The following is a 14,456-nucleotide window of genomic DNA, read 5'->3' on the forward strand; positions in this document are numbered from 1 at the left end:
ATATTCAGATATCTTTGCTTGGTCCTATGAAGATATGCCGGGTTTGGATACAGATATTGTGCAACATTTCCTGCCTTTAAAGCCTGAGTGCGTGCCTGTGAAGCAGAAGCTCAGAAGAACTCATCCAGATATGGCAGTGAAGATCAAAGAGGAAGTTCAGAAGCAAATTGATGCGGGGTTTCTGGTGACTTCTACATATCCTCAATGGGTGGCCAATATTGTGCCTGTTCCTAAGAAGGACGGAAAAGTTCGTATGTGCGTTGATTATAGAGATTTGAATAAGGCTAGCCCAAAAGATGATTTTCCTCTACCACACATTGATATGTTGGTAGACAATACAGCTAAATTCAAAGTCTTTTCCTTTATGGACGGATTTTCCGGATATAATCAAATCAAGATGGCACCAGAGGATATGGAGAAGACAACATTCATCACACCTTGGGGAACATTCTGTTATCGAGTGATGCCCTTCGGTTTGAAGAACGCCGGAGCCACGTATCAACGAGCTATGACTACCTTGTTTCATGATATGATGCACAAGGAGATAGAGGTCTATGTTGATGACATGATTGCTAAGTCCCGAACGGAAGTTGAGCATGTTGAGCATTTGTTGAAGCTTTTTCAGCGTTTGAGGAAGTTTAAACTTCGCCTGAATCCGAACAAATGTACATTTGGAGTCCGTTCCGGCAAGTTGTTGGGTTTTGTGGTAAGTGAAAGAGGTATTGAGGTTGATCCTGCAAAGGTCAAAGCAATACAAGAGATGCCTGCACCCAAAACTGAGAAGCAAGTCCGAGGTTTTCTTGGCCGCTTGAATTACATTTCCAGATTTATATCCCACATGACTGCCACATGTGCGCCGATATTCAAGCTCCTCCAGAAAGATCAGTCTCATGATTGGACCGAGGATTGCCAGAAAGCTTTCGACAGTATCAAAGAATATCTGTCTGAACCTCCGATCTTGTCTCCGCCTGTGGAAGGAAGACCTCTGATCATGTATTTGACAGTTCTTGAAGACTCGATGGGTTGTGTACTCGGTCAACAAGATGAATCAGGGAAGAAGGAATTTGCTATATACTACCTCAGTAAGAAGTTTACTGATTGTGAGTCTCGGTACTCTATGCTTGAGAAGACGTGCTGTGCTTTGGCTTGGGCTGCTAAGCGTTTGCGCCAGTACATGATAAATCATACAACTTGGTTGATATCCAGAATGGATCCAATTAAGTATATCTTCGAGAAGCCTGCTTTAACTGGGAGGATTGCCCGTTGGCAGATGTTGTTGTCTGAGTATGATATTGAGTATCGAGCTCAGAAAGCTATCAAAGGTAGTATCTTGGCTGACCATTTAGCGCACCAGCCGATCGAAGATCATCAGTCTGTTCAGTATGACTTCCCTGATGAGGAAATTTGTATTTGAAGATGAAAGATTGCGATGAGCCTACACTTGATGAAGGTCCGGAACCTGGTTCCAGATGGACGATGGTGTTTGATGGCGCTGTTAATCAATATGGAAATGGAATTGGGGCAGTGATCATTACTCCTCAAGGTTCACACATTCCGTTTACAGCAAGGCTAACTTTCAAATGCACGAATAATATGGCGGAGTATGAAGCCTGTATTATGGGACTTGAAGAATGCATTGATTTGAGAATCAAGTATCTTGATGTGTATGGTGATTCGGCCCTGGTTGTTAATCAGATCAAGGGAGAATGGGAGACGAATCAACCTGGTCTCATCCCATATAGAGATTATGCAAGGAGAATTTCAACATTCTTCACAGAAGTTGAATTTTATCACATTCCTCGAGAGGATAATCGGATGGCAGATGCGCTTGCTACGCTTGCTTCCATGATTGTGGTCAGACGGTGGAATGATGTCCCCAATATTACTGTGATGCGCTTGGACAGACCAGCTCACATATTTGCAATCGAAGAAGTGAAAGATGACAAGCCTTGGTATTTTGATATCAAGAATTTCCTCCAGAACCAGGTCTACCCGCCTGGGGCATCTGTGAAAGATAGGAAAACTTTGAGAAGGTTGTCAGGCAGTTTCTACCTCAGTGGTGAAGTGCTGTATAAGAGAAATTTTGATATGGTTTTGCTCAGATGCGTGGATAGACACGAAGCAAACCTGTTGATGACTGAGGTCCATGAGGGTTCATTTGGTACTCATTCCAATGGACATGCCATGGCTAAGAAGATGTTGAGAGCAGGCTACTATTGGCTGACAATGGAGTCTGACTGTTGCAAGTATGTGAAGAAATGTCACAAGTGTCAAATTTATGCGGATAAGATTCATATTCCTCCGACACTTCTGAATGTGATTTCGTCACCATGGCCTTTCTCTATGTGGGGAATCGACATGATCGGCATGATTGAGCCGAAAGCGTCCAACGGACACCGGTTTATCCTCGTAGCAATTGATTACTTCACCAAATGGGTTGAAGCCGCTTCGTACGCGAATGTAACCAGGCAGGTGGTTGTGAAGTTTATCAAAAACCAGCTGATTTGCCGTTATGGTGTGCCAGAGAGGATCATTACTGATAATGGATCTAATCTGAATAACAAGATGATGGATGAGTTGTGCGCTGAATTCAAGATTGCACACCATAATTCCTCTCCCTACAGACCTAAGATGAATGGGGCTGTTGAAGCTGCTAATAAGAATATCAAGAAGATTATCCAGAAGATGACTGTCACGTACAAAGATTGGCATGAGATGCTGCCATTTGCTTTGCATGGATATCGTACGTCTGTACGCACTTCAACAGGGGCAACCCCTTTCTCTCTTGTTTACGGCATGGAAGCTGTTCTCCCAGTAGAGGTGGAGATCCCATCAATGAGAGTCTTGATGGAAGCCAAGTTGACTGATGCTGAATGGATGCAGAGTCGTTATGACCAATTGAATTTGATTGAAGAGAAGCGGTTAACTGCCATGTGTCATGGTCAGTTATATCAGCAGAGAATGAAGAAAGCATTCGATAAGAAGGTCAAGCCTCGTGTGTTCCGAGAAGGTGACCTCGTGCTCAAGAAAGTTTTGTCTTTCGCGCCCGATTCCAGGGGCAAGTGGACTCCAAACTACGAGGGTCCATATGTTGTTAAGAGAGCCTTTTCAGGCGGTGCTTTGATGCTTACAACAATGGATGGGGAGGATTTCACTCGTCCTGTGAATTCAGATGCAGTCAAGAAATACTTTACCTAGAAAAAAAGTATATGCAAATGAAAAACAGAATAGCTCGCTAAGTTGAAAACCCGAAAGGGCGGCTTAGGCAAAAATGAGCGTCTCAGTGGAGAACCCGCAAGGGTAATCCAGGCAAAAATTAGAGACTTGAGAAAAAAAAAGAATATTTGCATCCCGCTAGATTGAGTACCTCACCCTGGGGCAATCTAGGCAAAAATTAGGGATTTGGCAAGTAACTGCATCCTGACAAAACTTTTTGTTCCACAGCTGTCATTTCGTCAGAGGATTCTCGATTCGTCGTCAAACTGAAGCTTCGAATACATCGAGATTCAAATTGGTAGAGAAAGGATCATTATGTTCAATGTAGCCCTCTTCCAATATATATCACTGATTTCAAATTTGTACAGATCTATGGAGTCTTGCCATTTGCAGGCTACCATTCCATCAAATCAATTTGAGCTTTTTATCCAATTATTTGCACTCTTATTTGTTTCAATTCAACAAATGTTTTGCATGTTTTAATTGATAAAATATCATTGTTTTTAACCAAATAAATTTTTCAAAATTTGCTGTTTTAAACAAAGTGAATATTCACAAGGTTGAAAGGATACTCAAGAATATCTCAGTGCTCTCCCAAAGGTGGCATGACCTCCAACAGGTAAGACATTTGGTTCATATTCCTGGTTTGGTAGTATCTTCTTTTTTTCAGATCTTGTGATGGGGTTGTTCCCCAGCATAGTTGCAAGCAGAGTGTTGTTGAAGACTCAGTTTTCTCCAGCAGCAATTTTCCCCAGTAGAGTTGCCTATGCAGTTGGATTCTACTTGGATGATGTTGTTTTCCCAGTGGGTTGTTCCCCGGAGTTGTTTGGAGTTGCAAAGCTCTTTGTTTCTCAGTTGATGCTGAGATCCCCTGCGGATTTTCGAGATTTTCTCTTGTTCCCCAACAGATTAGTCTTGGTGGCTGTTTTGCCCGTTGTGACGTTTTGTACCCTGGTTGGGCTGTTTGCTGATCCATCACTCAAAGATTTGGTGTTTCCTGATATCTCTGATCCTCTGCTTCCCCAGCAGTACCCGCAGATCTATGCTTTATAGCATGTAGATCTCCGCAGATTGGCTTTCCAGTTGGTTTTTCCCTGGAAGTATAGTACCGGGCGTTTGATTCCTGGACCTGTTTGTGTTAGATATGTCTGTTATGTCAGCATTCATCAAACATAAATCACGCATATTCGTGCATATTCATAAACATTCAGATATTCATGTTGCATTTCTTGCCATGTATCTTTTGTTGTTTGTTCCTTGCTATGGTGGTGCAGATCCCTAATAGATCTCCCCTAGCAGATGTCGGGTGTTCAATCTCTCCATGTAGAGTCAACCCCATGAGCAGAAAGTGTCTGTTATCTTTCCTTCTGCAGTTCCCCACTGAGATATATCCTCGTGGATGACGGTTTCTTCCGTTTCCTCCCAACATATATATTGGGATGGATTTTCCTATTTGAGTTACATCCTCATTAGGACGTCTTTTGATTCAGTCTGTCTTTTCGGATTATTCCCGGATTGGCTATTTGTCAATTGTCTGGTGCTTCCCAGTGGGTTGTTCCCCAGCGGAGTTTTTCGGGCCTTTACCCTTATACCGGTAGTTGTAAGTCCTATTTTCTTTGCCCTTTCAGCGGGATTGGTGGTTATATACCTTTTATTCCTCGGCAAGATTTTTGGTATTCTACCCAGTATTCGGTAGATGTAAACCCTAATTCATGGTTATCCCCACCAGAGTGGCTATTACCTCGTATTCGGTAATTGTAAGTCCTATCTCTTTTCCCCTAACAGAGGTAACCTTTGTGGTTCGTCCTGATTGTAAGTGGATTTCTGTTGTTGTGGTTTTATCCCTAACAGAGTTGGTGTCTCCCTGTGGTGATTTCTATCCCCAGTTGAGTCTGTGGTCTTCTACCCCGTATTCGGTAGTTGTAAATCCCAAGTGGTGATGTTTCTCCCCAGCGGAGTTTGTGCCTTGTGGTACAGTTGGATAATTGCCGGATGCTTGCAATTTATCCCCAGCGGGTCTCCTTTCATTTACCCTTGTGTTGGTAATGTTGTTGTTCCCTTTGATTGGTCATCATTATATGCCTAGTTTGGTATCCCGATGCCTTTCTTTTCGGTTGATTTATCCTTTATTAACCTAGTAACCGGTTGTGGATAATCTTCCATGCGAGTATATTATTCACGGTCTGCTGGTAATGAATAATATATCTCATGCGCTCTTCAGTCGAAGCCTTTTGTGTTTCCTTGGTCGAGTAAGATTCGTTATTTCCCTTTGCGGAATCGAATATTCTCTGTCGTTGGATAATTGCCGGATGCTTGCAATTTATCCCTTTGAGTTGTCTTTCGTTTACCCGGATGCTTGGTATCGATTGTCTCTCTTTTTGGTTAGTCACCTATTATATACTTCGGTATCTCTGGTGTCTTTTCCTTTCGAGTATATTATTCACGGTCTGCCGGTAATGAATAATATATCTCAAACGCTCTTTGGTTGGAATCCTCTGTTGATTTTCCCCAGCTGAGCTAGATTCGTATTCTTTGTAGAATCGAATATCCATCCTTTAACCAGTTTGTGTTTCGGATGATGAGTGTTTTGGCATATATACCAATTCACGTGTTCGGTAGATCACCTATTATATGCTTCGGTATCTCTGGTGTTTCTTACCATGCGAGTTTATTATCTACGTTCTGACGGTAATAGATAATATATCTCATGCGAGTTTTCTTATCCACGGTCTGCCGGTAATGGATATTATATCTCATCCACTCTTTGGGTTTGTGTCCCCAGTTGAGTAAGGTTCGTTTTCCCGTTGTGGATTCGGATGTCCATCCTGTAAGTCGATTTGCTTTTTTCAAGCCCTCCTTTCGGATGATGAGTGTTTTGGCATATATACCAATTCACATTTCGGTCGGTCACCTATTATATACTTCGGTATCCCTGGTGTTCCTTCCCCTTCTGCTCCCTTTTATGACCTCGGTCCCCTGTGGAGTCAGATTTTCCTGAGTTTATGTACCTTTTCCAAGTCTTTCTCAGATGTTTGGTTGATTGATATCTCTCACCCTTATACCGGTCTTAGATATTCACTCTTCCTGAGTTTGTTACCCTTATACCGGTAACACCTCATTCTTTGCTGCTTCCCCAGTGTGAGTCCTTCACTCCCCAGTGAGGTCTCCAATCTGATTTCTGTTATTGCCCTAATCAGAGTCGTGTCTTGTTCACGCTGTGTCAGTTTTGTTTTTTCCCCAACTTGAAGTCGTGTCCTGCTCACGCATTCTTTTTCTTTTAGTATCCCCAACAAGAGTCTTGTTAGAGTCTCTGTTCCTGGTGAGTGTAATACTCCGATGGATCGTCTTTTCTTCTGTGTGAACTGTATCCCCACAGAGTTTGTGTCTTTTGCATACATACATTTGCATCATGAGGTCTCTTAGGGACCAAAATTTGTCTCATTACTGTTATTTAAGCCCATTCTACCGCGTCGAGATGAAGATTTCTAAACTTCACTTCTCCGGCTAGAATGACCTTAAATAGGGGCATCTGTAAGACCCCAATTTTGTCCCTAAGATCCCTCATGGCATCATATCATACCATATCATTGCCTCAAGGATCTTTGTGCACCTTTGCTTCCCTCCTAGTGGATGGGTTGTCTTGTGAGTGTGGTTCTTGATCACCAAGCATGTTTTGCATTTGTATATCTTTTCTCTTCATCTGTCTATTAACCAAAGGTACAAAAATTTTGTCATCTAACCATGTTACTTGCAGATGAAGCCAGCTAGGTCAAATCAGTCAAATCAGTCATTGAACAGTGGATGGTGGCCATTCTTGAAGAATTTGGGCACCATGATCATTCATCAAGAGTTCATATGAGTTGTGACATCATTTTGAACCAAGATCTCAAGTGGTAGGGGCTTGGAATTCATCAGAACATGGTTCAGTCAACCAAAACCCTAGCAAAGTCAACTGTGGTCAACTGTGCATTTAATCAGTGATTTGATGGTGGGAATTGGTTTGAGAGGTCTCATTCATGTCCATATAAGCCTCATCTAACATGTCAAACATCATCAGTGAAGAATTTGAGGTCAGACAACAAATTTCCAAAAATAGTAAGTTGACCTGTAATTGGAATTTGCCAAAAATGGAAAGTTCTTCTCCTCAAAATTACTTCATCATACAAGCTTCAAATGAATTTTTGTCCAACATGAAAGTTGAAGATCTTGTTCTCCCATTTCCAAAACGTCCAAGAACACTCATTTCTCATGTGTGGTTGGCAAGTTATGATCAAATCTTTCTCAAGAATTTTTGAACTTCAAAGTGAGATAACTTCTAAACCATTTGGCCAAATTGAGTGAGGTTTTTTTGCTACAAGTCACATTTGATGTGCTCTATCCAAATCCTTCATCACATTTTACCAAAAATATTCCAATCAAAATGGCCTTTTTCAAGTGCATTGAATTAAAAAAGAGAGGGGTGAAAAATGAACTTTCAAATTAATCATTGTCCACATATTCTACCAATTGCAAATGACTGAAAATCACATTTGGAGATTGTTTAGGCCCATTTTCGCACTGTAGCATGCCATGCACATGCCATTTGAGTGGATTTCACCAATTAACCAAAAACACTCCATTAAGCTAAATTCAATTATCACTTCATTAACCAAGCTTATGCATTATTAAACAGAGTATATATGACTCATTTCTGATTGAAAAACCTAGCCACTATTGACAAACCAGATCTGAAATTCATTTTCTCTCAAAAATTCTCATTCTTCATTTGAAACTTTTTCTGAAAATCTTCAAAGAACTCGTGTTCTTGAGCTTTGGTCCATCCTCTACCATCATTGTTGAGGCCTTAGCAAGCATCATTTCATCACTGTAAAGCCATTCCCATACTGTTGCATTGAAGCTTCCTTCCATGGCAGTCGAGCTTTGGAGCTAGAATCAAAGTAACTGAGCTTGCAATACTTGTCCATTCATCATCTGGAGCATCAAGAAGCTACTGTTTCAACTCAACACGACCAAAGAACCACCAAATCATTACTGTTCTTCACAATCAGGTAAAATTCGAATCACACCATTGTTGAAATCGTGCTATGCTTATTAAAGATCTCTCCATGCTGATTGCAATGAAACTTGAATCGTGAGAAATGGTTGATTATTGAGAAAGAAACATGGATTTAAAGTTTGTTGGTCAAATGTTGTTGTGCTCATTTCTTTCTTGTTAGCTCGAGTTAGTGAAAATCGAGGTTGGATTATTGATATACATTGTTTGCTGATTTGAATGGTGTGCTTGTTTCCAAATTCTGGGAAAAAAGTTCATCACGATTGATGAACACGATGAACAGTAGCAGAAACCCTAATTTCTTAAACCCAGAAAACGTGTTTGGCTGCTGGAATTTTTGTTTTGCATGAGATTCACTGTTCCATTGCCATGCGCCAATCAGCACGCGCCACACCCTTAAGTGAAACGCGGCGTTTCACTTAAGGGACCAAATATTTACCAAATTGCCATTTCCGTTTATTTATTTAAATCATTTTCTTTTTTAAATATTTATTTCATTTTGTATGCCAATCTTCAAAAATTCATAAGTTCTTCAATATTTGTCCAAATTTGATGGGATTTTTTGTGAAATGCTCCTCATGATCTCTAGTTTATTATGGTGATTTTTCCAGATTTTTTGCACATGTGGATTTTTAAATGTGCTAGGGTTTGTTCATGTGTATCCATTTTGTGTATGCCATGCCATTTTGCTTATGAAATGATGATACTTAATCCAATGCCTCTGAAATGTTTTGTGCTTAAACTAGACATGTTCATGGTGATTTTGGTGTAGAGTTTGTGAATTTATCATTGCTGGTTGATGAGATATGATTTTTTGAATAGAGGTGTGACAATTTGTGTCACACCATTCATGTCCAACTTCTTGATTTTTGTTACCATGCTTATTGAACTCAAAATGGTCTGGATTTTTGCATGAAGATACTTGTGCATGTTAAGAATATGTATGAATTTTTCTGGAATTATTGATGGCATTTCCTATTTGATTGGAATTTTCTCCCCTGTTTGGTCATTTGTTGATTTGTTGTGATACATGTTTGTATTTGATTTGTTGTGATACATGTTTGTATTTGATTTGTGAAATTCTAATGCTTAATTGGATGGACTTGAAATTTGACATGTGAATTGTAGACATCTTAAAGTTTGTCATGGTTTTAGTCCCATTCATTTATCATGTGTTGTCACTGTTTTATGATTTATTGAAGTTGATGCATGTTTTGATGCTTTGTATAAGTTTGCTTGAACTTTCTTTGATTTTCTGATTTTCATTGACCTACTTCCCTTGATCCAAATGAGCTGAGATTTGGTATGCTTATCATGTTATGGATGATGTTTGATCATGAATTATTTGAGGATTTATTGAAATGTTTGTGACTGGATTTGAGTGAAGTCTTTATGTTGACTTCTTTGAGGTTCTATATGACATGCTTTGACCTAATTTGTTTGTGAAATGATAATGATGAATGATATGAATGTGAAACCACTTGGGTTTGTTTCTTAATTGTTTGAACTTGATTTTGGATAACTTTCACTTGCTGTTTTGGATTTTTTATCTCCTTTTGATCCTAGGCTTGTCCTAGTGGTCTTGTTTCTCATGTTTAAGTTTGCTTTTCAGGTTAAGAAGCAAATGCCTTAAGGAGACTTATGCAAGTTGATTGAGTTTGATTGATTATCATGAACTAACTTGTTTGTTTTTTAGGATGCTTAGCTCATATGCTTTGAGCTTTGTGCATTGCACATTTGACTGATTGTGTTGACTGTGGATCCTTATCTTATATTGGTTTTGAATTTGAGTTGTATACTGATTTTATTTGATTGATTTCAGGTACCATTAGTTGCTAATAGTTCTTTGAGAACTTGCATTGCTTTGCTTGATAGCATTAGCATTGAGGTAGAATCCTTTTTCTTCATGTAGTCTGGAAGACCTGGCCTGTTACTTGGCCAGGCAACTGTCTGAAGTCCTCCTTAAGAGGCGATGTTTGTGCTTGTTTACTTTTGTCCCAAGCAGGAAAAGTCCTTTGAATAAGGAAATTGGTAGACAAAAGAGATATGTAGCCTATCTCCTACTATTCTGTGTGTCACTCACCTTGCTCACACCACATGTGTTGATGCATAGTGAGTAAAAACCCAAGATCAATCGAGTCAATAATCTGTGGAGAGAGTTCCTACTTTCTGAACTCCCACACTTTCTGATATTCAAAGCTCTCCCTGACCAGGGATAAGAGCATGAGGCTCACCCCTCATATCCTTTCATCTGCTTCACCTTGGCTCTCAATGTCAAGGTTAAGAGCACCATTAACCCTATTCCAATTGGCTTCAATGCCCACCCTTTGTATGAGCCTAATTGTTTGGTTATAGAGTGTGCTGAATGACTTTGGTTGATTGATTACTTAGTTCATTTGTACATGTCTGCTTGCATGCTCTGTGCATTTATCATCATTAATTGCTCATTAGTGCATGACCATTTCATTTGTCTTTGTGACATATCTTTGTTGTTTGCCCATTGAGGACAATTGTAAGACCATTCATTGGCCATTGTTCCTATGATATGGAAGTGAGTATAAGACCATTTCATCGGCCACTCATCTTCTCTTTGCTTGATTTGTTGTGTGTGAGGATACAATTGTAAGTCCATGTAATTTGGCATTTGTTTTCCTATGATCATATGTTGGAGGTTAGAGTAAGCCCAGATAGATTGGCATCTGACATCCAAGTGTTTGCTTTGTTGTTAGAGATTGGTATAAGTCCAGATAGATTGGCATCCGGTATCCACTTTTTATTTCTTTGTTGAGGAGATTGGTATAAGTCCATAGAGTGGCCTCTGATATCCAGTTTTGTTTTAGGAGATTGGTATAAGTTCAGTAATTGGCATCCGGTATCCGCTTTTTGTTGACTTTCTTCTTTTGCTTTGCTTGTTTGTTATTGCTCATTGCCTATTCCAAAGGACGCACTTGAATCATCTTCGATATGATTTCAAGAGGTGAACCTTCTAGGAAGTTTTACACTCCATCTTCATCCATTCATCCATTTTGTCCTAAACCTTTTCACACATTGCTTTCAAAACATGAGATAAATATTGTGCAAACATCTTCATGCTTTCAAATTAGAATCCTGGACCCTAAGTCCTTGACTTTTCAAACTCCATTTCATAATACTTCTTTTGAATCAATCTTAATCATACTTTGACCCTCCTTTTGTGAATAATCATAATCAATTAACTTCACCCATTCAATTGTTTTGTGGCTTTGTCCATTCTTGTTAAGTTTTCATACATTAGCCCTAGGTTTGATTTATCCTAGTTGGTTGATGTCAATCTCACCTATTTGTCCTTAGTTGATTGAATTGTAAGTCTTCCTTGCTTATTATAGGGTTAACCCCTCACTAGCAAGTTGAAGCTTTTCTCACATGGTGGACTCGTTGTTTGTATAAGGTTGAGTTTTCTCCTGTGGATAACGTAAGACCTTAGGGCTTGTGTTTAAAATTGAATCCACTAACTTTTGGAAATCTTTTAGCCGAACTACGGCGTTTTGATCCTTACCTTTGATGGAAGGTACGTAGGCAACGGGTTCATCCGTTCGAACACAAAAACAATAAAAATTGTATATTCTTTTCTCATCATCCCAATCATGTTTGCACAATAAATATTTCATAACAAATAACAATTTAGTACAACAAGTGTGAAAAGGGCTCCCTAGGAGTACCTAGGACGTAGTGGGTGCCTAACACCTTCCCATTGCGTAATTTACCCCTTACCCAGACTCTCTGATCTTTTCATTAGTTTTCTACGCGTAAAACTTCTTAGGCTTTTGTTCGCTTTTTAGCCAGTCCTTTGGATAAATAAAAGTGCGGTGGCGACTCGATTCATTGTATGCTTTGCTTATGGTTTAATCAATAAATCATATAGCGACGAATACACCGCTACATTCCCTTTCAGGTTTTCTGTCTACCGGGGTACCCATTTTTGCATAAGTCTCCCTTTAGGGTTTTTAACTTATCGGGCTTTTATTTTCAAGCGTAGTATTTTTTGACTGCGTTTGCATTCACCGGGGATGGAAGATCTTCACCATTCATAGTTGCAAGGATTAAGACTCCTCTAGAGAAGACCTTTCTTACAACATATGGGCCTTCGTAGTTTGGCGTCCATTTTCCCCTTGGGTCAGTGTGAATTGGAAGAATCTTTTTCAATACTAGATCTCCGGCCTTTAGGCTGCGACGGAAAAACTTCTTGTCACGTGCTCTCTTGATGCATTTTTGATAAAGTTGGCCGTGGTAGATGACTGCCAAGAGCTTCTCATCAATGAGGTTTAGTTGGTCAAATCGGGCTTGTACCCACTCAGCCTCATCAAGCTTAACATCGGTCAAAATCCTTAAGGATGGAATCTCTACTTCGACCGGCAAGACTGCATCCATTCCATACACAAGGGAGAAGGGAGTTGCCCTAGTGGAAGTGCGTACTGAAGTATGATAACCATGTAATGAGAATGGGAGCATTTCATGCCAATCTTTGTAGGTTTCCACCATCTTTTGCACGATCTTCTTGATGTTTTTGTTAGCTGCCTCAAGAACGCCATTCATCTTAGGCCTATAAGGTGATGAGTTATGGTGGTCGATCTTGAAATTTTGGCATAGCTCTTTCATCATTTTATTATTGAGGTTAGATCCATTATTAGTAATGATCTTGTTGGGGACCCCGTAACGGTAGATGATTTCTTTCCTGAGGAATCAAGTCACCACTTATCTGGTAACATTGGCGTATGAGGCTGCTTCTACCCATTTCGTGAAGTAGTCAATGGCTACAAGGATGAAGCGGTGTCCATTTGAGGCAATTGACTATATGTGTTCGATCACGTCAATTACCCACATGGTGAAAGGCCAAGGTGATGTTAGGATATTTAGTGGCGTTGGCGACACATGGATCTTGTCGGTGTAGATCTGGCACTTATGGCATGTTTGGACGTGGCGATGACAGTCAACCTCCATAGTCATCCAATAGTAGCTGACCCTTAAGATTTTGTTTACCATAGTGTTCCCACTGACATGCGTTCCAAAGGATGCTTCATGAATTTCCATTATAATCCAGTTTGCTTCTTGCTTGCCCACACATCTATAAAGAACCGAATCATAGTTTCTCTTGTATAACACCCATCCACTTAAGAAGAATTTGAATGATAGTTTCTGAAGATACTTATTATCGGTGATGGATACGTCCACAAGATACTCTTGGTTCTCTAAGAATTTCATGATGTCATAGAACCAAGGTTGGCCGTCCGCTTCGTCTTCTGCTGCCAGGCAGTAAGCAGGCTCGTCTAAGTAGTTGAGGTGAAAGAATGGCGCTTCGTTCTTCCACTTAACCTTAAACATGGACGCCAAAGTTGCCAAGGCGTCAACTAACTGATTCTCTTCTCGAGGGATGTGGTGGAATGTAATCTCATCAAAGTAGGGGACAAGTTTCAAGACATGCTTTTTGTAAGGAATGAGCTGATGATCTCTAGTATCCCAATCCCCATTGACTTGGATGATTACCAAGGCTAAATCTCCATAGACTTCTAGGATTTTGATCCTAATATCGATAGCAGCTTCAATACTAAATATACAAGCCTCGTACTCGGCTAAGTTGTTTGTACATTCAAAACACAACCTTGTGGTGAATGGGAGGTTGAAATTAGTTGGAGAAGTGATTATTGCCCCAATGCCATTTCCGTGAGTATTAGAAGCTCCATCAAAAACCAAGGTCCATCGGGATCCTGGCTCGGGTCCTTCCTTGGGACCAGGGATGTTGCAATCCCTAATCAACATGATGTCTTCATCGGGGAATTCAAAATGCATAGACCGATAGTCCTCCAAGGGCTATTGTGCAAGATAGTCAGACATTACACTCCCTTTAATGACCTTTTGAGTGACATGTTGGATATCGTACTCGGTTAAAGACATTTTCCATCGGGCTACTCTACCGGTTAGAGTTGGCTTCTTAAATATCTATTTGACAGGATCCATCTTAGAGATCATCAATGCCGTATGAGTGAGCATGTACTGTCTTAAATGCTTGGAAGCCCATAGTAGTGTGCATCAAGTCTTTTTAAGCATTGAATATCTACTATCGCAATCGGTGAACTTCTTGATCAAGTAGTATATTGCATGTTCTTTTCTACCAGTCTCGTCATGTTGGCCGAGGACACACACCATAGATCCT

At 40.2% G+C, this 14,456-nt stretch overlaps 1 protein-coding gene across 1 annotated transcript; it reads right to left on the reverse strand.

The window, feature by feature from the left end:
* Positions 1-13,096: 13,096 nt before the first annotated feature.
* Positions 13,097-14,092, reverse strand: LOC127136832 (uncharacterized). Its single transcript, XM_051063350.1, has one exon. The coding sequence runs from the start codon at positions 14,090-14,092 to the stop codon at positions 13,097-13,099; it is 996 nt and encodes a 331-aa protein (XP_050919307.1).
* Between the last annotated feature and the right edge of the window lie 364 nt (positions 14,093-14,456).

The sequence above is a fragment of the Lathyrus oleraceus genome, chromosome 4 (genome assembly GCF_024323335.1).
Source record: "Lathyrus oleraceus cultivar Zhongwan6 chromosome 4, CAAS_Psat_ZW6_1.0, whole genome shotgun sequence".
Lineage (NCBI taxonomy): Eukaryota > Viridiplantae > Streptophyta > Magnoliopsida > Fabales > Fabaceae > Lathyrus > Lathyrus oleraceus.

Excerpts from the sequence above, each read along its gene's own strand:
- LOC127136832 (XM_051063350.1), bottom strand. The coding sequence starts at position 14,092 with ATGCATTTTGAATTCCCCGATGAAGACATCATGTTGATTAGGGATTGC.